Genomic DNA, 23,033 nt, shown 5'->3' on the forward strand with positions numbered 1-23,033 from the left:
TGTCACCTATCTTTGGACAGAACATGTGACAACATATTCAATCAAATTCATTTTAAAAGTTGCTTTCCAAAACTAAGATGCTGACATCAGTACAATACACAATACAGTAAAACTTGCCCAAGTGACCACCTCTTTCTGGCAACCACCTGGCCATTACGACCGCTTTTTCTTGTTCCCGAAAATTTTCCCCATCGACATAAGCATTAAGCAACCTCTGTACAGCGTACACCTGGCCAACGCGACTGCGACCTCCAAAAATTGGGACCAAATCCCTGACCATAACAACCGCGTCCATTTTCAAATCTTGAGGTGTCATCGATTTTCAATGATAACTAGCACGATTATGTAAATGGCTCCTGACAGTTCGGGATGACCCTAATCTTCAACCTAGACATCTTACCTCATAGTAGCGTCCATCGGGGAGTAAACACCCACAGTCAGCCGGCAGAACACAGGTCTCTCCACTCAACACGTACCCTTCCTTGCACTGGCAGCCTTCCAGGCACCGCTCCCCCACACAGTCTGCAGGGGTGTTATCACGGCAGGTGGCCTGGCAGGGACTGACACAGGTGCTGTATGTGCTGTTTTCTGGACACTTCAGAAGGGAGTCTGAAACATCAGATGTACATGCAATGAGTGTCAAGATATGAAGATACACATTGTCAAAATTATCATAATTTTGATATTCTCATAACACTGTCCTTTAATCAACATGAGCCATGAGCCTCAATTTATTCTTTCTTTCTTGCCAAGCAATATGATTTTCAATTAATTTTGCTGACAAAATGCTAATTCTGTTGTTGACAAATGATGAACCACTTTAAATGACCATAAACTTTGTGTGTACTCACCACATCCTGTTGCAGTTCTCCAGTCAATGATAACACCATGTTCTGCACAGTCCTCAGCAAAGGTGGCAAAGCTGTCGCACCGATGTTCCTCACTCTCATCTTCACACATGTCAATCATACAGTTCTCAGTGTACATCTGTCAACAGAACCATAATGTGTGACATTAAAAAAAAATACCACATGGACACATGCAAGTGTAACAAAGAGCAGTTTCCAAAGAATGTCATTTCTGACATATTACTTACACGTATGCATAGCCTCAAGCATCAGCATTCACTATCAAGTTGTAGACAAGAAAAAGCAAGAGAGTAAAGAATTGTCCAGCTAATTCATACATACAGACTCTGGCTCTATTCAATATCAGCATTACAAAGTATTGCTGCAGATTAAAGTTAATCTAAGCCAGTCATGTTTCAAGAAACATTATTGGTGGCAGATTCTAGTATAAAACAGCATCTGCACAAAGGTTCTGATTGAACAATTTGCATGTGCTTAAGATGACACACAAGGAAGATGTGAAGTAGTTGAAAGAAATTCTAGTAAATAAAATAAAAGTAATATTTTACTACAGGCAAGTGACAGGTATTTGAGAAAAGTACCTGGGCATCCAAAAGTAAGTGGCAGGCAGAGAACTCCAAGTCAGGGTCTAGCAGAGCCTTGCACTTGTCCTCCACACGTCGCTGGATACTGGCAGGACAGTTGAACACATACTCATCCTCCATCTCCCTACACCTGCACCAGAGACAAAATACTACTTGTATACAGAAGCAGAACATACACATGGCTAAATGACAGCATGTAGATAGCAAAAAATAAATGTGAAACTGTCAACATTTTACATTATACAGTAGGATTTTCTTTAAATAAAATTACTGTAGGTATTATGTACAGCAAGGGGATGGCAAATAAGGCTGAACTGAATGTTTTTTCAAAACATATTTCATCTAGCAATGTGCACATGCTGCCATCATTCTTGTTGAATATGTTTCCAACTGTGACCTAATATGTCTACAATCGAGTCCATAATGTTCACTGTATATAACGTTATTCTCAAGGGCCCATGTTGACATATATACTCTAGGTCAGTGTTCCAGCTGTTGCCCATGTCGGTGGCACTGGCTGCCGGTGTACCATCAGCCTTCAGCAGGTCATTACTCTTGTCCATGTTAAAGTCCTGGCACATCCCCACAAGTTTCCCCATGTAGGGTGGGGGCACATACACCTGTGGACACACAAGCCTCCTCATAGTGCAACATTTACAATCATGTATTCAGCCATGATTACACCCTTAGACAAGAATGCAATAATCAAGCTAAATGTTCAACAGGGCCATTAATGCCTTTGGTACATACATCAATCATCATGACAATAGAAGATTTAATGTTACGTTATACATTATTGGTATTGAAACCTTCACTTAATTGTACATGCTGAGAAATAAAGACTTATAGATTGATGATATACAACCTTTCCAATGTGTCAAATGGTGATATAAATGTCTAATTGACTTGCCAAATTACTTGATATGTATGCAAGAGGACACAGTCAGGGATATCACCACTGTCATACCTCTGCCATGTTAAGTCCATTGAAAGCGACTCTGACCCCAAAGTCCATGACAACCACCACCTGCCGGCCCTGGAGATGGATGGTGAAACCCACTCCTTTGTACGGCAGCCTGGTAAACACCCCGTCAACCTGGGCAGTTAAACATCATCAGCAAGGAGGGACATGGAATGATGTTATAAAATGCAGCCAAGCTAATAGTACAAAAGTACAGAATACAAAAGAAAAAACAACAAGTTTTGAAAATTTCATAAATCATACATTCTATTTCTCCTTGAAATGGAAGACTTTGAGAGTGTCAGTACGTGATATGATCTGCAGCAGCTACAATGTGACGTTATAACGTTATTAAAGGTAACAGTGTCTCACCAAGACCCTTCTTCCCTTCTGCAGTGTGATGCGATGACCACTGACATCAACATACACTTCTGCAGTGTATGACACATGAAAATTGTTTCTTCGATGCTCATTCTTGACTTCCACATTGAATGGCTGCAGTGTGTCGTTGCTAGCTGTGCTCTGGTACTTGGACATTGTGTAGGTACAGATGCCCATAAAGTCGTAGTTCCTGCCATCGAAGGTTTGATAGTGGGGATCACCATAGGCCCTGCAGTATGCACCACGGGCCACTGGATAATACATTTTTATAAAACAGAAAAAATATAGACTATTAGATTAGCAAACTAATTTTGTCAAATCACTTTTCCCTTAGTTTATCCCATACATTTTTACACCCTTTGCGACATAACACAAGCAGAAAGCTAAGGCACACATTTTCTAATCCAAAATGTCCTTATTTAAGTGATCAATACATTTAGCATTACCAACCTAAACCTTTCAGTCTTGCACATAACAGCAGTACATTATGCAGCATATATATGTAGCCCTCTCATCACCAACCTACTTTATCATTCATAATTTTTCATCTTGGACTCACCTGGTGGCAGTGTAGGTGTGACTTTGTCCATGCCTGCAAACAGATGGAAAGATTTTAATTTGTATTTTGTCATCATAATCAATGTAACGTTAATATTATAATATTATCACACAAACTGCTTCATTGCTCAATAATATTGTAATTCAAAAATACGAAAAAAACTACATCCAAGACAGCTACCAGTCAGTAACTAACTAGCAAACTTGACTTACCAACAATCTGGTAGACTTGGTTGGACCAAGGGCCTCCTTTCCCATCATATCCACAGGACAGTGACCGTCCATGCTTCCAATAGGTGTCCTGTGCTGTTTTGGAAGAGAAACACTGCCCTCCATTTTGAACAGCAAACACTGTAAAGCCACGGCTCAAGGCAACTTGGTAGCACCTGTGAATGGCATTTGGACGTTTGTGGTAGTTGAATCTATCCAGTAACTGGTCCGTCCCTTCTAAAGTGTCAACTGCACGGTCCACAGTGTCTATCCAGCAGCCAAGACTCTTGTATGGCCCTGACAGAGGAACAATCATAAAAATTAAAACCTGCAGTCAATAAACACTTTATACAATGTAATGTTCTGGCTCAACAAGAAACTGCAAGATTAACAACTGCATTGATTTGAATTCAAAAATGTGAGTCCTATGTTTCTGACTATACCTAGAAATTGCATAGCTGATGGCTAAACAATGATCCAACACAATATCAATAACTAAACTTTTGTCTACAGCCTTCTTCAGATTTGAACAAATGACCATTCCTCAAAGGATATGACTTGATATGAAAAAAAAAACATTGCATCATTTGTATTCTATCAAATACTAAATGACTATTAAAATGAAAACACTGCAATTATATAAATTCATGACATTGAAAACAAACACAAGTAATGCTAGTAGTAAGATATAAATTTGATACATTTCTCCCATGTTACCTTAAAATTGGTCATCTGAAGCCTGTTGCTACTGCCTATTTTGTTTGGATGTTTTGATATAACTGACCTTCACACACTGTCTCCTGTAGTGCCTGTGCAATGGTGGCAAGTGATGAAAAGTCTGAGACGTGTAGAATTCGGCTTGGATCCCCAGCAATATGTTCTAATGTCATATCATTCACACCGTCCCCAACGCCCACTGCATAGACAGTGATTCCACTTTGTGCTGCATGTCGGGCTGGGTCCAACACGCTGTCATACGACTCTCCATCCGTGATGACAATCAATACATTGCGGATATCCTCACGGTCACCATTGGAGGGTCTAAATTTTCTCCGGCGAACAAAATCGATGGCTTTCCCGGTATTGGTGCTTCCCTTCTTGTAAGGAATTCTCTCGATGGCCGATAGAACATGTGACCTGTCAGAGTAGCTAGGCAGATATATGTAAACAGAAGATATTGTTAAACATATCAATTTGGTAGTTAACGTTACATGCATACACTGTCTTTTCCTGAAATGTCTACGCTCAACAACATGTGTAATGGTACCAGTCGGTATTTAATACCAACTTGAAGGAGCTTTAATTTATACAGTATAAAAGCTCCTTGGTATTACTGAATCATTTTCAATAAAAGTTGAACAACGTTCAATAAAAGATGAACAACAAATAATATTCTGTGTGTGTTACCTGTTCATGTCAAACTCAGTGTTGGGGAATGTGCTGTACTGTACCACTCCGACCCGGGTGTGGGTGGGGGAGATGTCAAAGGTGTTGATGACTTGGGATGTAAAGTCCTTCAGCTTTTGAAAGTTGGATAGTCCTATGCTGCCTGATCCATCCAGGAGGAAGACCAGGTCCACTTTTAGCTTCTGTGTCTTGCAAGAGAGCTCTGTAAGAGTTTAACGTCAAAGCTGTTACATGACTCAATCTAATGTTATATTTCATGTGGGCTGCAGCTGAGGGGTTAGGTGCAAAATGATTGTAACAGTTGCTATTAGATTGTCAAGACCAGACAAATTTGTACATATTAAGTAGGCATTGATGTAGTAGACAACAAAGTCAACAGCAGGAATTGAGAGATTCTTCCTGTGCAAGTTTTTGCAGGCACTGAAAGAGGCTGTAAAATTCAGCCCAGTTTGTAACAGCTGTAACGTTACTCTCCTGTCAAAAAGGTTGGTGAGTTTCTACACTGTGACAACTCTAGGTTTTGACATCCCTATGTTGGCCACGATTTACTCCTGGATTCAGGTAGGGGGTATTGGAACATATATAACGTTATACATTGTATATATGTAGGGGCGTCGGAACATAAGGGTGCCAGGAAATAGGGGCGTAACCTACCAGTACAGACTCTTCCATCACCACTGTATCCGGGCAGACATTCACATCGGTACTGGGTGGTACCCAGGGGGACACACCTGGCCTGATCCTCAGGGGCACAGTCGGACCGGGCACATGGGTCAGCTGGGGGTCGGGCAGCACCAGGAGGGCGTAGGGCTGAGGAGTAGAGGCAAAGATGCACCTGTTATGCATGGGATATCTGTAATATCTGAAAAATTGCTCAGTCCCAAAACTATTTGAAAAAAATCTCAAGATTATTTGAAAAATCTCAAGATTGTTGGAAAAATTTCAAGATTGTTGGAAAAATCTCAAGATTCTTTGAAACCATATCATTTGAAAGCAATGTTAACCAAAAAACCCAAGGATTATTTGAAAATCTCAATACTGTTTGAAACGAACTCAAGATTGTTTAAAACAATGTTAAGGTTCAGTGTTACTGACGAAAACTGGTGGATTCCAGTTGAAACGTCTGACCGTTTCCAAAACCATATCCAGTTGCTTGAGTAACTACTTTTTGGTGTATCTTATTACCTGGATGTCTAACCTACACCGACGAATGTTAAGGTTAATTGACAAAATTTCAAGATTGGTTTAATCGATCTCAAGATACTTTGAAAAAACTTCAAGACTAATTGAAACAACCTTAAGATAACCATACGCATGATCGTACCCTTTGCATCATAATTGCATTGATATCAATCGAAACTCGGTTACAGAAAAGTCTTTTTAGCGAATGCCCACTATATCCATAAAGATGTCGGCCGTCGCACCCATGAGTTTAATATACATGTGTAACGTTATTTGCACAGTAGTGATATGCTTCGAATTTCTTCATCAAACTAGTAGAAAGAACTGAGGAAACAACCTTTGCAAACACTTCCATCTCCGTTGACATCTTGAAATCCTGGTAGACAATGGCAGCTGTACTGGGTGTCGCTGATGGCCTTACAGAAGCCTCCTGCAGGAGCACAGGTCGCCTGATCACAGGGGTCGGCTGGGGGCTGCCAGGAACCAGAAGGGTGGAGGGCTGACCGATCGAGAAAAGGCAGGGATATACCAATTATGCTTAGTCTTGATATGCTTTAAATTTCTTCATTAAATTAAGATAAAGGATTGTGGAACCAACCTCTGCAAATACTGCCATCTCCGTTAACATCTTCAAATCCTGGTAGACAACGACAGCTGTACTGAGTGTCGCTGATGGCCTTACAGAAGCCACCTGCAGGAGCACAGGTGGCCTGATCACAGGGGTCGGCTGTAGGGAGGGAGAAGGACGAGCGCAGTTTGAGTGTAGATAATGATGATAAAAACAATTTTCACAAGTCGGAAAGATGAAAAAAGCTGCAGTTATATGTTGCAGGAAAGCAAAGTTATGAATTACATTGATGGATATGGTAGACACACAGTGCTGAAAACTTGTAATTCCTCGATGGAGGACAAATTTTATCAACATTTCCTGTAACGTTACATCTTTCCTCTGACACTCAAGTGCCAGGTAGAGACCCATTTTATATTCAAGCTGCTATGAGGGTAAAGGGCCTTGACACTCGAGGCCGCTGGAATAATGAATATTGCTTAATATTGGCTTGTCCCCCATTCTTAGACCATCTTTCAATAAACAACATGATGCTGGGTGTCAGCTTTTGACGTCTTGTTCGAATCTCTGTTGATATATGAAGAGGTTTAAATGAGTTAGGAGGGCAGCAGAAAGGTATCATGAATGCCTGTGATATTGACGAGCCAAAAATATTGATCTTTTATCAAGGTTTGTTCTGGATTTAAAAATGACTTGATAGAGCTTTCGAAGAAGAAAACAATGTATAACAACAAAATTCATCCTGACCTTGTGATGCTCTCTTTACAACCGACTTGACATCGTTTCTGTTCACTGCTAACCCATGGCATGCTAGAAGGACAAAAATATGATAACTTAAACTGTGTCATGAGAATTAGTGACTGACAAAATTCAACCCAGTCTGCTGCGTAAATCCAAAGTAGATGTCTCTGAAACAAGATGATAAGTAAAGATTTAAGAATCAATTTTGCTTGTACTACGGAAGTCTAGTAGACTCTCGATACGGAAACAAGGGAAACTTCTGCCCTATATATAGGCACGAGAAAGGAACCACCTGCCATTTAAGCCATGTGTGCATGTGTTCTAGATTCCCTAACGGTCCTCGTTCTTCCACCTTTTCCTTCAGCACGTCTTGTTAACGAGACTAGGAAGCCTCAGAACAAGTAACAATGGGCGGATGTCCTGTTCATGTTCGTCTCGTTCGGATTGGGTCTGACAAGTGTGGTCCGACAGCCATGTACCTTTGTTCAAGAACTTTTTTGTAAGACGTACCTTAAAACAAGAATTCAACTGATAAAGCACTAATTGATTCGCTGAGTCGTTATCAATTTCAACCGCAGAGAATGCAGAACAAAACATGGTGTGATACATGTTCCGGAGTGAGTGGAACGTTTTGAGTTTTCGAAACCACCTTACAAGAGAAGAATCGAGATTGATAACCATGTCTTGCCTTGATAGTTACCGAACACGCTTCATACCCCAAAACGAAGTACCACTCTGCACAATGCTTGGAACCACGCACATGAAGAGGAGGCCATGGTGAACATCGCGGCACAGCTGTAGCAGTAGTCCAGAAGTGCGTTACAACTAACCCCCCGGAGTCAGTTTTAGACGTAATTTAATTTAAAAGAGGAGCCTGACATTACCGTTTCCATCATGTACACTCACTTCAAATCCTTCCCTGTAAGCGAAGAGGTCCCTTTTATTGTTGTGAGAAGCGGCATGTTCCATAAATTGCCGATGAACAAAACGAAGCCCAATTTTCTCATTTTGACGAAGACAACGGTACGAAATCCATAAAACGCAGTTAAATAGAAATCCCTCTTACTGAAGCTTACCTGTTAGTATAGTTGCGACAAAGACTGCCGTGTGGGTGAACACACCCCCTTTGCTCAGTTTCATCATCTCAGCTTCAGTCCAGTGTCCTCTGGACCGCAGAACTAGACCCGGGCAGGTTTCAGTTGAACATGGGTAAGTGTTGCTTGCGACCTGCCCTCTGCTTGCTTATATATGATTGTATGCAAATTGGTGGTGGTACGCCAAAAGTTGGTGGCACGCCAACTAGACAGCGGGGCGTTATTGATGTCTGATGATACCAGAAGTTTACAAATAAAACTAAATGTCAACTCTGTCATTGGCAGACGTTTTCCACGAAAAGTACAAGATATCAATGCGCTCTGTTGGTATAGGAGGAAAGCCATATCCTTTGTGCGTGGAAGTTGTGCGTGTCTGATTTTTGTGATAAAGAACTGACGTCCTCACTGTTTGTAAAATGCTGTTGTGGCATGGTACGTTCTCGGAGCCTGTGCGGAAGCTCCTGCCGCCAAACGGTCTATACCACCCACTGTGTGCGTATGATCAGCACGGACGGACGGACGCAGAAAATGTCAGTAACTTGGGCTAAAGTCACTAATGTATTGCACACTTCACTCCTTTGAAAGAAATGATTTCCAAACACTGATCCAAACTTTGATTCTTGTGATATTTGTGTATGTTATTGCGATTTTTTTTCTTTGTGCAAACTTTTCTTCCTGCACAAGTGACACAATCAAGCACTACCGCGCTCGACTCCATGATGTCATGAAGGCGAAGTGGGCGGGTAAAGTTTCTAGATAATACTGTATACAGAACACAGTATCATAGTTATCAAACAGTGCTCTACATGTGTACATTGGAAAACTATCAGACAATTTCAAAAGTAATCCTGATACATATTTCAACGTATCACATTTAAAATATGACATTCGTTTCGGTGTCAAACAGGACTTATCTGACTCTGACGAATCTGCCTCTCTGAATTCATCCATATGAGCTTTGTGAGTTTTTGTGTCTTCTACTTGTTCCTTTTACGTTACTCCAACAGAACTCGTGGAAGATTTGTACAGTTGACCTTGAAGAATGTAGGTCAGCATTATGACGCTGATGACGTGGTAACATTACTTCTTATCGCATCTATTCAGACGCTGAACCAGCTTCCGCTAAGGAAGGCTCTCCGTGACTGACATGTCTTACCATTTCCCCAAACAGTATTGCTTTCCTTTCCAGTGTTTATATGATGATCCTTGAGTCTGAGTCACTGTGAGCTGCACGATCTTAACTCCGTGTCTCCGTTAGAGTAGCGGAAATCTTACTACGCCTTGTGCCACGTTGCTTACGTGACGCCGTGCTCAGCCATTGATCATTTCTGATGGTTGACATTTTGTTGAAACGTCATGACACCCGTGTGAAAATTCTACTTAGTTTCAGACAGTCAGACGGCAACCTGTCTTGTCGCGGCAGTTGGCAATTCTTCGATATGACGAGGCCATTATTCACAATTGAGTAATATAACTGCCAGTCAGTGCTAGTTATCTGATTACTAATTATTAATCAAAGTTCAAGAGAACGACAATTTATCCATGTTTGAAAACATAGCACTACTGGGCAGTCTTTAACTGTTATGATATTGCTGATTTGCCCTATTATAAAGCATTGCTTTGAAAGGACCCCCAAAGATGGCCACGCTTCTCCCGGATCAAAGCCAAGCATAGTTCAATATGCTCAATGTGGGTCCTGAAGCACAGGACACAGACACGCAGGTAGAACTGGCCGTAAAGTTCAGCAGGCGTCATGAAGATTTTCCCATCAGACACCAGGTCGTTCAGTAGCTGTTGGTTGAAGTTGTTGATGTCGACGCCAGGTGGTGCTGTAGCACGAAACACGACCACGGACACCTCCGGCTCCAACGGTAGCTCGAATTCACCAGTCTCTATTGATTGATAAAAATGACTATTTGGTTACATTTGGGAATAAAATCAACAAAAGACGGATGAAGTCCAGACGGAGATGTAAATCTACAAGACGTGCAGGAATTGGTTTTAGTAATTACAGACACCAGAATACCCGTCCCAAGCATTGAGACAAAATGGTCAATTTGTACCTTTCAGCTTCCCGTAGAAGTAACGTGCCAGTAGGAGTTTCTCTTCCAGGGCCGCACGGAAAACTCCAACACCAAACATTTTCAGCGGAAGCCACATCTGAGCACCTCTGGAAGGAACAGGTAAGGAATGAGACAAGCCTTAATGAGTTTCCGTTAAAAAATAAACTTCAAGGATTGATAGATAGACTGGCTGCAATTTCTACGTTTACCAATGAAACCCCATATACGTTATGCTGGTGTCATTTTTAGCCGAAACGAATAGCAAATTTAAGTATCTAAAAAACGATAACTGACGACTGTCAAGAACAAAACTGTATCGTAGACGACAATGTTAAAATTGAAACTTCAATGCCCATGGGGAAGGAAATGTCAGTTAGCAAAGGAAAGGAAATGCGATTTTTATTTGTCGTTATCAAGTACCGAAGACATTTCACCTGAATGACCTGGTCAGTTCAAAGGACAGCTCACATGGAGACAGATGATCAGCTGAAAAGAACTGCATCCCCTTGAACACGCTAGATGTTTGCTCCGAGAAGCAACACTCTTGGAGCTTCTTTCCATCTTTCACAACAAGAACCCCGACACCACTAGGAAGAAAAAGCCCTGAGGATACAAGTTAGTGACATAACCGTAGACTACGTCGTAAGACCATGAATTAAACTATTTCTATTTTACAACAAATTCAAACAATACCTTTCACTAAAAATAGTGACTTGTGGATAAAATGATTGCATGATTCCTACATTATTCCGACAAACCTTTGTGTGGATTGACCACGATTGAATCGCTCCGCTCCACACCAACAAACAGCTGTTTCACCTCATCACACAGAGCGAAGAAGCCTCCATACGCGGCATCGACGTGGAGCCAGAGTTGGTGACGGTCACACACATCGGCGATGTCGTTCAAAGGATCAACACTTCCGGTCAGCGTGGTGCCTACAGTTGCCACCACCAGAAAGGGCAACAAGCCGGCCTGATTGATATAATAAAGTAACAGTTTGTACTGTCAGCAAACGTCGCCTCGACACTGCATTGTGTTGTGATAAGGGATAAAGTAGTGCCACTAACAGACCATTATGACTACGGGCAATAAAGCAATATGTAGAGATCTTGGATGAACAAAGAGAAGTCTTCAGTTAGAATTTCCTATCCATGAATTGTCTCACTTTCTTGTCGTCATTGATCTGCCTTTCAAGAGCCGCTGCTGTCATTTTTAACTCCTTGTCCACTGGAGGTGTCTTCATAATGGCTTCCCGCATCCCAACGGCCCGAAGTCCCTTCTGCACAGCATAATGGGTGAACTCGCTACAATAAACCACACATCTGTGGAGAAACATCGAAGACATCTAAGTTTCTTGATCTGTTCTTAGTGGTGCAACCGTTGCCATAATGACACTATCATGATACACATGTTTTAAGCTATAGCTTAGATAACATAACCAAAACCAAATATCTACCTGTGAAAGTCTGCTGCCTTCAGCTCCCTGCTGTCCCGTGCGACAGCTAACGCCGTGAGAGTGGCGAGAGAACCTCCTGATGAAATGTTCCCAGCATGCCCTGCGGGATAGCCGAACAGGTCTGCCACCCATTTGATCAGCCTGTTTTCCATCTGGACCGCTGCTGGGCTCTCCAAATGGACCACTGTGGTGTTTATTCAAACATAAATTATCTTATTTTCATTTCCACCCCCGTCCCACAAGTAATAAGAAATAGAACAGTTAATGGCCATTGATCTGCTATTTTGGTATTTTGGGTATTCAATGCGTTGATGGGTGAAAGTCAGGAAGGTAAACAACACCTGCTACTGCTTGAGTGTAACGTCTCCAGGCCACAAGGTTATGTACACACCTGAGTACGTAGTGAAGGCTGCAGGAAGGAAACCACCCAGGGCTGCGGGATAGGTCCCATGGCCAGACGGAATAAACCCGAGGAACATCGGGTGGCCTGGGATGACTCCGGCTCTTACCAAACGATCGTTGAGGTCTTGCATAACGGAGTCTGTGCAGGCATAAATGGAGAGAAGCTGTTGGCAATATCAATTTGCTATCATTCTTATCTTATTGCATGTACGAAATACATCCCTGCTTGCCTCAATGTTGTATCAATACAATACGCTAATTACTAGTAAAGTCGTGTTCAGTTATCGGCAACCCTGGACTTTGGCCAAACAGTCGGGTACTTTGACAAACAGTCTTCTGATACAGTCATCAATCTTCTCTCTTTACTATTAAACGTTACAAATACTTGTTTAAACTAAAGGAAACTGTATTCATTTTTTCTCTCACCAAAATCAACTGGGTTTTCACTGATGTCATCCCTAGTTTCAAGGCTTCCCTTGTCCAACATCTTGATCGGTCCGTAGGTTAATTTTGTTACATTGTCATCATACGCGTTAATCAACTGTACGGTCTTTTTAGTCATGGCATCGCGATCGACCTCTTGAACTTCCAAAACAGAGGTCTTTGTTTTCAGGTCTGCTAGCCTCTGACGAAGGTTGTGATTTGCACCTGCCATTGCCTGGAGAGAAAATAGTCTCGATTAGTCACATGTTTCTCCCGCAACATGTCGATTAAGGCTACACACAAGAGGACAGGAAAATTAAAAAAACGCGGCTTCCCCTGTTTTGATCAGCTTTATGATATTGCACTTACATGTGAAATAGCCTGTACTATACCAACGGTACCGTACCAACCTACCGACTGTCAAGTTTTTGTACTAGTGTCAAGGCTGCTGTCAAGAAATCCACCAGTCGGTCTGTGGATGCGGAAATGTACTTTGACCCTCAGTTAAAGCACAAAGGTCATGGGTAATGGGACAAACGGTGACCCAGGCGTCGGGTTACTGGCAAGGAGAAACACAAAATCTGGTCGTAGGGTTGTTATTGTGACGCATTACCTTTTAGTAATGCAGCAAAATTTCCGTTTTCTGTATAATTTGACCTGTACTTGTTGTGGTATTTTTAGAGTGTGGCAGGTACTAGTAGCTTGTGATGTGCGGAAGAAGTGGTGTATGTTTGGGCCCCATAGCAATTTGCTCTGGAATTGCAGGGGCGTTTTTGTCAAAATCTTACAATAACGGAATAAAGGTACGATGGATTTCCATGATATTTAGTTTGCATGTAGCTTAGACAGAGATGCACATAATGAAGTTAAGTGTAAATGATGAAAATTGAGATTTGATTTGCATATTCATCGAGGAAACATTTACAGTGTTTTCCATTATGGAACTCAAATATGTAGTTTGTGGCAGGTATAAGATTAACAGATACTAGTCATGCAATAAGAAAGCATCGATAATGTAGATGAGAAAGCTATTTGCATAATCATAATATTTCAAGGATATGCGAGGTCTCCGAACTCAATTAGTTAACGTTCAAGTTACAAACTCAGTGGATCAAGACTTCGTGTCTACGCTACTGTCATCTACATCATACCAAACCTCAGTTGAGATCCTAGGCCTGTGTATTCCCCACGATTGTGAGCCTTTCCATTCCACTTTGAGCCTTTCCATTCCACCGGCCACGACGTATCCTTTTAGCTCTTTGCCACACCCCATTGTACAACTCCAGGCGCGGAAAGTTTAACTTAACGTTGTAATGCACATGTATGGATTATATGAAGGAACTTGTTGGCTGTTTATCTATATTCGTGATAGATATTTTTCTTATCACACTTTTATGTATAGCAATCGTGGACAAAACAATACCTGTCAGTCTTATCTACGATCATTTTCTGAGACCGGCAGTACTCCGGTGTTCCTGACTATTTTACCTAATGTAAACAGATATAATGTTAAATACAAAGTCACCATAAAACGCATAAAGGTCCAAATAATATAGTTTTACTTTTGATTCTTCAGCCATATGGTCTGGTATCGATCTGAGAGTTGCCAATTCATCGGGATTATATCATTTCTACAAGTATATATTATCACATAGGAATACAGACTTGAATGTGCCTACTATCGGTTGTTTGATACAATTAGCATACAAATGTAGTTATCCAATCTCAGTCACGATGAAAGGAAAAGGGCTAAAACAACGCAGACATATATGCCCCGTCTAAACCAGTATGTTTGTGCAATTATTTTGCCATGGGCATCAACGAGACGACTTCCAAAGATGACCGCGTTTCTCTACGATCAAAGAGAAGCACATATCTATATGCTCAATGTGTGTCTTAAAGCACAGAACACAGACACGTAGGTAATACTGATCGCTGAATACAGCAGGAGTAATGAAGATTTTCCCATCAGAAATCAGGTCGTCCAGTAGCTGCTGGTTGAAGTTGTTGATGTCGACGCCAGGTGGCACTGTAGCACGAAACACGACCACGGACAACTCCGGCTCCAGTGGCAGCTCAAACTCACCTGTTTCTGTAGTCAGTGTTTAAGATTGAAAATGATAATGAGGAATAACGTCAGAATGAAAAGAAAAGCAGATTAGCAGATAATTAGTATCTTGTTTTCACCTTCGTAAAAGAGATGCTGTTTTGTTATGACTGTTTGCTTCCAAAGACTTTGGCCACCAAAGGAGTTTGACCTCCTTGTATAGATTGTTTGATTGAATGGGTATTATTAGTATTTATGGCATTAGATGCCGGAGGTATTTGGTATTAAAAGTAATTGAAATGACTAGATATAGACAAAGAACGGATAAAATATAGCGGCTCCCCTGCCCTCATCGCCCAATGTTATGATAATTCAAGACGTCAACTGTTCACCTTTTAGCTTTCTGTGGAAGTAACGTGCCAGCAGGAGTTTCTCTTCCAGGGCCGTGCGGAAAACGCCGACGCCAAACACTTTCAGCGGAAGCCACATCTGAGCACCTCTATGGGGAACCATTGAAATGATGAACGACATACCTGTACATGCATCCGTAATATGAGATTTGATACCAAATCAGTAAAATTCATTTTCTTCACCCAAGCTTCTTGCTTCATCGTATCTTCCTGAACCTTTGTCTATTTGAAATCGAAAGTCTGATGAGTAAATGATATTGGTGCAAAGATTCTACGTTTATCGTGAAAATATTTTCTTAGCCTCCTTGTGATAGCGAACCCGTTTTACCTGAATGGCCTGGTCAATTCGAAGGAAAGTTCGGACGGAGACACATTCTCAGCAGAAAATATCGAGTGTCCTTTAAAGAAGTTGAATGTTTGCTCCAAGGAGCAGCACTGTTGGAGCTTCTCTCCTTCTTTCACCACAAGAACTCCGACACCGCCAGATGTGAATAGTCCTGAAAAGAAAAAAAGAAAATGAAGTTAGGGCTTCAATACAGCACATGGTATTTAAACTACATGTTGAATGTATTCGGACCTCGTAGACGATGATTTTAAACCCTAGGCCTCAACGTACTCAGATTTGAAATTTACATCCTATTTCTACACCTTTATGTGGATGTGATTCACCTCAACGACATCACTAGGTAGGAAAAGACCTGACAATAATGGATTGGAAAAGTTGGTAAAATGACCACAACCACACCAGTTTTCACTTCAAGTATCGACTTCTGCCTCTGGATAACATGATTTCATCATTTCGCCTAGATTTCCCATACACACCTTTGTGTGGATTAACCACGATTGAATCGCTCCGCTCCACACCAGAAAACAACTGTTTCATCTCGTCACACAGAGCGAAGAAGCCTCCATACGCGGCATCAACGTGCAGCCAGAGTTGGTGACGGTCACACACATCGGCGATGTCGTTCACTGGATCCACACTTCCGGTCAGCGTGGTGCCCACAGTTGCTACCACCAGGAAGGGCAGCAAACCGGCCTGAGTAGGAAATTGGCAATTCCTATGAAGAAAGTTCTGTTCCGCAAAATTTTATATAACGTAACGTATGGTTTAATTGTGTAAAAAAGCGTATACTCATATATTGTTCTCAGTCCCCTACCACATCAAAGTAATAACGTTACTTTAGGATACAATACGATGGATTTAACAAATAAAGTAAACGGCATTTGTCTTCAATCCAAATCTTGAACTAGATTCTGGCATCCTCCTACGCAAGGTCCCCAACGGCTAGCTGACCCCAAGGAGTTTGGACACGACTGTGGGTCCCTCTGCGTAGGAGAATGGATTCTGGATGCGAATAAAAACATGATCAAAGTTTGTATTTAGCGTGTAAGGAATTGTCTCACTTCTTTATCTTCATTGATCTGCCTTTCAAGAGCCGCTGCTGTCATCTTTAACGCCTTGTCCACTGGAGTGTTCCTCAGAATGGCTTCCCGCATACCAACGGCCCGAAGTCCCTTCTGCACAGCATAATGGGTGAACTCGCTACAATAAACCACACATCTGTGGAGATCCGGAGAAACAACAAAGACATTTAAGTTTCTTCATCTGTTCTTGGTGGTGCAACCGTTGTAATTCTGGGTAATCGTTTGCCAGATAGGTTCTATGAAAACTGGCATTATTATTATCTATTATAACTCACATGTTTTAAGCCATAGCGTATACAACGTGAGCAAAATCAAACCAAATATCTACCTGTGAAAGTCTGCTGCCTTCAGCTCCCTGCTGTCCCGTGCGACAGCTAACGTCGTGAGAGTGGCGAGAGAACCTCCTGATGAAATGTTCCCAGCATGCCCTGCGGGGTAGCCGAACAGGTCTGCCACCCATTTGATCAGCCTGTTTTCCATCTGGACCGCTTCTGCATTCCCCAAATGAGCCCCTGTTCTTTCAAAAACATATTACACAGTATTCCCATCTTTCAACTTCAACAATTCGAAAGGAAGGAAAGTGTGACCAACTTTCAAAAACCTTTGAAACCATCAAATACATTATTATAGAATATTACAAAGATTTAAAATAAATTCTAAACAGGCAACAAACACCCGTGCGGTGTCTTAGAATGGACTCTAAGGGGTAACATGCACATGAGACACTGGGTATGTGGTTACATGGTGGTGGCTAAGTACGTTTGACTTATGCAGAGAACGTGCATTGGGAAGGACATAATAATAAAGGGATCAACATTGTTCCTCCCAACTGAATTCTAAGTTATTCCATGTGTATCGTTCTGTACACACCTGAGTATGTTGCTAAAGCTGCAGGAACGAAGGCGCCCAGCGATGCGGGGTATGTTCCACCGCCGGCGTTGATAAACCCAAAGAAGGTGGGATGACCATTGTTGACTCCGGCACTTACCAAACGGTCTTTGAAGTCCTTTACTACCAAATCTGTACAGACAGATACAATGGACATGGACTTAACAACACACATTTACGTTGATCACATTTTGCTGATAAACGTTACTCGATCCAAATCTATCAGGACAGAATCAGTTTATCGAATTACTACTAGTATCTGTTTAGTCAACATCGAATCGTTAATTTCGTTAAACGGCCGGATACTCTGACTTTTGCATGCGTGTGTCATTAATAGTAGATAATAGATTTTGCAAATAAATCAATTAATAGTAATACGAGAATGCATTCTTATCCTCCTTGCAGACTTCTAGAGGCGTTGCCTTTTTTTGGGGGGGGGCTGATTTGAATTTCAACATAACAACTTATGCCTCAATTTACAAGTTTATACAAATTTTACCATATCTACCACAGTGTCACGGGAAGTATGCCAAGTTAGTGTGCTTCCGAATGGCCATCGCTGCTAAACGTCTGAGAAGGAGGCCAAATGTATGGTTACCATTCATTCAAGTTTTCAACGCCTTACTCTTCTCATGTTCGAAATCAGGTGGATGGCCGGATGTCCTGTCAAGATGGACGTGCACCAGGCGATAATTGCGGAGGATATTTCAGATAAACGTAGCTGTTTTGTCGATTCGTAAAAGATTAGTCAACTGAAAGGAACTGGTTCTGGAACTAGCAGACATCCGGCATGACAAACACTCTGCGTTAAAGGCACGAAGGCACGCACTACACTCCGCAGTCTATTCTTGCACAGATTAGACTAGATTTTTGAGCTCCCAGGTTTCAAAATAACAGCTATTCTATCCAGTACTCTGCTCTGACTAAAAGACCACGTAAATACTGGTATACTATTCATAACATTATCTCACCAAAGTCAACTGGATTTTCACTGATTTCATCCATAACTTCAGAACTTTCCCTGTCCGTCCTCATGACCGGACCACACGTCAGTTTTAACAAGTTATCGTCATACGCCTTCAGCAACTCTGCGGTCGTTTTAGTCATGGAATCCCGCTCAGCCCCCTGGACCTCTAAAGCCGATGTCCTCACTTTCAGGTCTGCTAACATCTGACAGAGGTTGTCATCTTCGGCCGACTCCTTGTTACCATTTGATTGTGCCATTATCTGAAAAAAAAATCACGCAAGTTGCGTTTTCTTAGATAAATTTCCTTTGTCGAAAACAAGCAACCCATTCAAATTGTTATCCAAATATGTATAATGGTTAATCGTTTCATAACATATTACAGATCTTGGCACAATATTTTATCCATATGGCGGTTTGGAATCCCCTGCATGCTGCTGATAGGACAGCCTGAATGGTATTTTTTGTCACTTGCAATTAGCCCTCGGGCAAGAACTTGCAATAAAACTTAAAGTATGATCACCCATGTCTCAAGCGGCTACGCAATAGGCCAGACGCCACAGGAACAGATGGCAAGAACAGCAGTCCTGTCAACTGACGACCACAATGTGCGAGGTGTGGACGCCTGTGTTCATTGCAAGTGTAATAGAGCCCATATTGACAACATCTGTTTAAAATGATTCTTGGGAAGGTTTCTCGGAAATTAACAGAAACAGATAAACATCTTGTATTTTAGCTGACCAGTAGATCAGATAAGGAAGAACAAAGGGGCGACCACAGTTAATTAATGACCTGTCGAGTACATGTGGGAAGAATTTGTTTTGTTTACGTCAGCACCCAGCTAAGAGATAAAAAGAAGGAACACCAGGGATGAGGGGTGAGTTCGGAGAGAGGGGACACAGAGACAGTCATGATGTGACAGAGAAGAATAAAGATCGTTTCCCGGCCACGGCAGATCTTGTGTGTCTGTGATCATTTTCTACGACACCAGTTCCGAACTTCCTTCATTACACAAGCCACATGAGGTTACTCTCCAAGCAGAGGTTGATGGGGAAAATCATGACCTGTTCCTATATATGCCGTCATTTTTTGTCAGCTATTGTTGGTGGGGATAGTTGACACAAGGAAAAGGTCACGATTTTCCGCATCACTGCCTCTGGCTCTGCTTAGAGAGTAACATGAGGTCACACATCCCCGATCGTTACGAGTACACCAACAAACCACGAAGGACTACCTTCGATGCATCACTTATCATCTATCCAAGGACTCAAGGCGGTTAAATCACAGTCGACATCAAAATTGATATAAAGTAGATGGTCAAGTCAGTGTGCAACTGTGCCACCATGTAGTTGACTTGTACAGCATGAAACATCATGAATAGGTCACACACACAGCTACAGACTGGACATTTCAAAGAACACTGCCACTATGGACTAGCTGCGATTTCGAAGTGCAAAAATTGGCAAGCGATGCAAAATCCAAATGGACCCATTGTTGTTTTGAACACCGAATGACCGCGACGGATTTTTGACCATCATCATGATTCAGCACAATACACCTACGTAAACTGCGAGATGACATAATAGCTCTCGCTCTCATACGCTGTGGCTATTGACACACTCAGTGTGCCAATAGCCAAACAGGCTATTGACACACCGAGATGCCAGTCAGCCAATCAGAGCTTGTAACATGCCTTTCCGGCAATATTTTACACAAGCAATAGTTGATTAGACATTGTTCGGAAGATTAGACATTGGAATCTTTGAATCTTGGAATGAACGGACGTATTCAAGTTATGCCCTACATCTGGATACCTAATAATACAGCCTTCAAGATTGATAAATTCAGGGTCAAGATTGACTGATTGTGTTAAGAGAAATGTCTTGCAAGGCCTTGGGTCCCCTAGCTATGACTTGGGTTGTTGGCTTGTCGCCAGAGTGAAGTTGGGAGGTTATCTTGGCTATGCGCCAATAGAAGCAACCATAGCGGAATTAAGGGAAAGTTCATAAGTTTCACATTAACAGATTTAGAGAGCTAGCAATGATTTACATGTACGTTAGCTTCGGTAGAGATAACCAGAAACCGTGTAGTAGAAGTTGCTTTAAAAGAACTAAGTTTCCATATCGGTTAGAGGGGGAAATGTTTTGAAGCCATGTTCAAGGATGAGATTTTTTGGGGAGATGAAATAACGTTTACCTATAAAAGTTGGAAATAAATTGAAGAAGAGATTGGAGAGAGTTAAGATCAGAGAGAGAGAGTGAACAAAGAAGTACCGACGTAGCACCGACTCCTCGTGTTTTTCTTGGGTTTTGTGTGTACGAACTAACATCGGCAGCTAATCGCACGAACTCCATGTAAGGGACGCCATCGAAACCAGCTACCACACTACCACTACCCTTACATGACGTAGCGTAGTGGGTAGAGCGTTGACCCGGGAATTCATGATACCAGTTCCAACCCGGTTCGAGTCCGCGCCGGAGTTTTTTAAATTTTTTTTTTTTTAAATTTTTCTTGTCCCTTTTTAAACATCCATTTGATATAAGAATATTTTATATATAAACAACTTTTAAAGTTTCTGTTAACAATATAAACCAAAAATAACACTGACCACGAAACATGTCATAATTTTCGGCCGTGTGGTTCCGGCGCTATCGGCAGCGACTCGGAAGAATATTTCTTTCACATTAAAAATAATGGAGGTAAAACAACAACTATAACTTCGCTTCCTTAGTGATATAAGTTTTGAGGCCGAAAATTCTCCAATATGGCAGGAATTCGTCGGTAAACACAGCTGAAAACGTGTTCCTTACCGATCCAACATGGCTGCCATGATCACATGCGGTGACAGTAAAACTAGCACCCTATATGATAGCAGATTCCGATGTTTAAAATTGTGCCGTAAACACGTGAAAAAGATCGTATTTTGGGTTGATAATGGACACAGGATGCCATTTGTATTTTTCAGAGTGTTGATTGTCAAATATAATCGTAAGATTTCCTCATTTTAGTGGTTTCTATCACTGGGTGTGTCAATAGCCTAACAGGCTATCGACACACTCAGTGTGCCAATAGCCTAAACAGGCTATCGACACACTCAGTGTGTCAATAGCCTGTTAGGCTATTGACACACTGGGTGTGTCAATAGCCTCGCTCTCTGTCATAAGAGCACGAGATACAATCATGTAGGCTAAACTACCACCGTACCGGTACCTTCAGTTGGTCCTCTCGTAGCTGTACGTAGTGCCAATGCCTGAATGTATTGCAGGATACCGTGTTGCAGGATACCGTAGTCAACCGTCCAAAGGTCGTGTGGTAAACAAAAGGGTTCAAATGTAGGTCGAGCCCTGCCAGGCTTCTCTTTCTGGGGCCCCTGAGGGTATGAATGGGGGTTCAATGGCCCCTAAATGAATTGACACAGGAGACACTCCAGGGAATCGAAAATCGTAGGATGGGGCAAGCAATGATAGGCTTTTATAGTAAGTTAGTTTGTCGTCTTCTTCTTCATTAGTTTGTCTGCCACTCGGTAAGTGTGCGAGCAGTGCGAGCTTGTATAGTTATGTCTGTGCGCCACGGTGTCACGGTGTGTGTGCGCGCGCGTGTGTGTGAGTGTGCGTGTGTGATGTTCATTTCTTTTATGCAAGTCAGCATAATGGCTGACAACCATGCATACTTTCTGCCACACTATATGCTCATCGTAGGCCTGACTACACTGTCCATCATCCATGCTTGAAAAAGTGGGGTCCTGTAGTGGAATCTATCGATATCTAAAAGTTGAAGATATTCTCCAGAAATGAAACCTTCATGTAAATGACAACCACTTTTTAGGATCTTTGTACAAATGCATTATCATTTCGTATTTCTTTTGTTTATAAACTGTTGCACAAGGCCCACTGAGTTTCTAAACCCATTTCAAACGTTGACGCACCTGGTCATAACAATAATAGTGTATGGTTGGTAGGTCTCCTAGGCCTAGAGTCGACTAATTAGTTAAACACACTCCAGACCGGCTAGATAGCAACGGACGTTATGAAGGTCTTCTTTGAGAACACCTGACGGTAGAATTGATCTATTTTGTGGGACATCCATAAATTGGGTTAGGCCATGTTGATTCGATTATGTTCATGACATCCCATGGAAGACTCGAAACTGATGCGAGCGCGTGAATAAAAAGAAACGTTTGGCGAAAAAGTTACATTGTATATATGGTTTCGAAAAACAAGTAACATTGTCTAAAACATGGCAGTCAAGCAGTCAAACCGGCTTAAATACATTGGCATTGACTCACTGGAGCAGGACACTACATTAGAATTGACTTACTGGTATTTACTTATCACAAATAAATTACGGCAAGGACATAAACTTTTAAACAGTATTTCCGGGGATATGAAATAAAG

The 23,033-nt window shown here is 41.8% G+C and overlaps 3 protein-coding genes across 4 annotated transcripts in view; all 3 read right to left on the reverse strand.

The window, feature by feature from the left end:
• The window catches only part of LOC118413601 (von Willebrand factor-like), a gene marked incomplete in the record, with an annotated part of 15,291 nt that extends 9,514 nt beyond the window's left edge, over window positions 1-5,777 (reverse strand). The window contains 11 exon segments of the mRNA XM_035817128.1: window positions 423-609; window positions 852-987; window positions 1,451-1,583; window positions 1,928-2,073; window positions 2,421-2,549; window positions 2,787-3,046; window positions 3,355-3,387; window positions 3,567-3,860; window positions 4,348-4,712; window positions 4,971-5,172; window positions 5,625-5,777. Of these exon segments, the coding sequence (XP_035673021.1) occupies window positions 423-609; window positions 852-987; window positions 1,451-1,583; window positions 1,928-2,073; window positions 2,421-2,549; window positions 2,787-3,046; window positions 3,355-3,387; window positions 3,567-3,860; window positions 4,348-4,712; window positions 4,971-4,978 (1,691 nt within the window).
• A 718-nt stretch (window positions 5,778-6,495) lies between these two features.
• Window positions 6,496-14,298, reverse strand: LOC118414307 (tryptophan decarboxylase-like). Of its 2 annotated transcripts, none has more exons than XM_035818272.1 (12): window positions 13,317-14,298; window positions 12,906-13,137; window positions 12,469-12,618; window positions 12,078-12,261; window positions 11,787-11,943; window positions 11,377-11,593; window positions 11,053-11,221; window positions 10,619-10,725; window positions 8,538-10,447; window positions 7,468-7,530; window positions 6,751-6,879; window positions 6,496-6,651 (listed from the first exon to the last, which is right to left on the reverse strand). In XM_035818272.1, exons 2-9 carry the CDS (start codon window positions 13,132-13,134, stop codon window positions 10,161-10,163), a joined length of 1,500 nt encoding a protein of 499 aa, XP_035674165.1. In that variant the 5' UTR covers window positions 13,135-13,137; window positions 13,317-14,298; the 3' UTR covers window positions 6,496-6,651; window positions 6,751-6,879; window positions 7,468-7,530; window positions 8,538-10,160. The 2 variants fall into 2 exon arrangements, with proteins under 2 accessions (XP_035674165.1, XP_035674164.1); XM_035818271.1 differs by having other exon boundaries at window positions 13,313-14,298.
• Window positions 14,299-14,440: 142 nt separating this feature from the next.
• Window positions 14,441-22,016, reverse strand: LOC118414305 (tryptophan decarboxylase-like). The gene is made up of 9 exons (XM_035818268.1): window positions 21,850-22,016; window positions 18,647-18,902; window positions 17,658-17,807; window positions 17,116-17,299; window positions 16,767-16,923; window positions 16,182-16,398; window positions 15,688-15,856; window positions 15,342-15,448; window positions 14,441-14,994 (listed from the first exon to the last, which is right to left on the reverse strand). The coding sequence occupies exons 2-9, from the start codon at window positions 18,897-18,899 to the stop codon at window positions 14,720-14,722; spliced, it is 1,512 nt and encodes a 503-aa protein (XP_035674161.1). The 5' UTR covers window positions 18,900-18,902; window positions 21,850-22,016; the 3' UTR covers window positions 14,441-14,719.
• Between the last annotated feature and the right edge of the window lie 1,017 nt (window positions 22,017-23,033).

The sequence above is a fragment of the Branchiostoma floridae genome, chromosome 4 (assembly GCF_000003815.2).
Source record: "Branchiostoma floridae strain S238N-H82 chromosome 4, Bfl_VNyyK, whole genome shotgun sequence".
NCBI classification, from domain to species: Eukaryota; Metazoa; Chordata; class Leptocardii; order Amphioxiformes; family Branchiostomatidae; genus Branchiostoma; species Branchiostoma floridae.

Coding starts and splice junctions, on each gene's coding strand:
- LOC118414307 (XM_035818272.1), bottom strand. CDS start 13,134: ATGGCAGGTGCAAATCACAACCTTCGTCAGAGGCTAGCAGACCTGAAA. Junction 12,262..12,468: donor AGCCTTCACTACGTACTCAG/GTGTGTACATAA, acceptor TAAACACCACAG/TGGTCCATTTGGAGAGCCCA. Junction 11,944..12,077: donor AAGGCAGCAGACTTTCACAG/GTAGATATTTGG, acceptor GTTTCTCCACAG/ATGTGTGGTTTATTGTAGCG.
- LOC118414305 (XM_035818268.1), bottom strand. CDS start 18,899: ATGGCACAATCAAATGGTAACAAGGAGTCGGCCGAAGATGACAACCTC. Junction 16,399..16,766: donor AGATCAATGAAGATAAAGAA/GTGAGACAATTC, acceptor TTTCCTACTCAG/GCCGGTTTGCTGCCCTTCCT. Junction 15,857..16,181: donor CGTGGTTAATCCACACAAAG/GTGTGTATGGGA, acceptor TTTTCTTTTCAG/GACTATTCACATCTGGCGGT.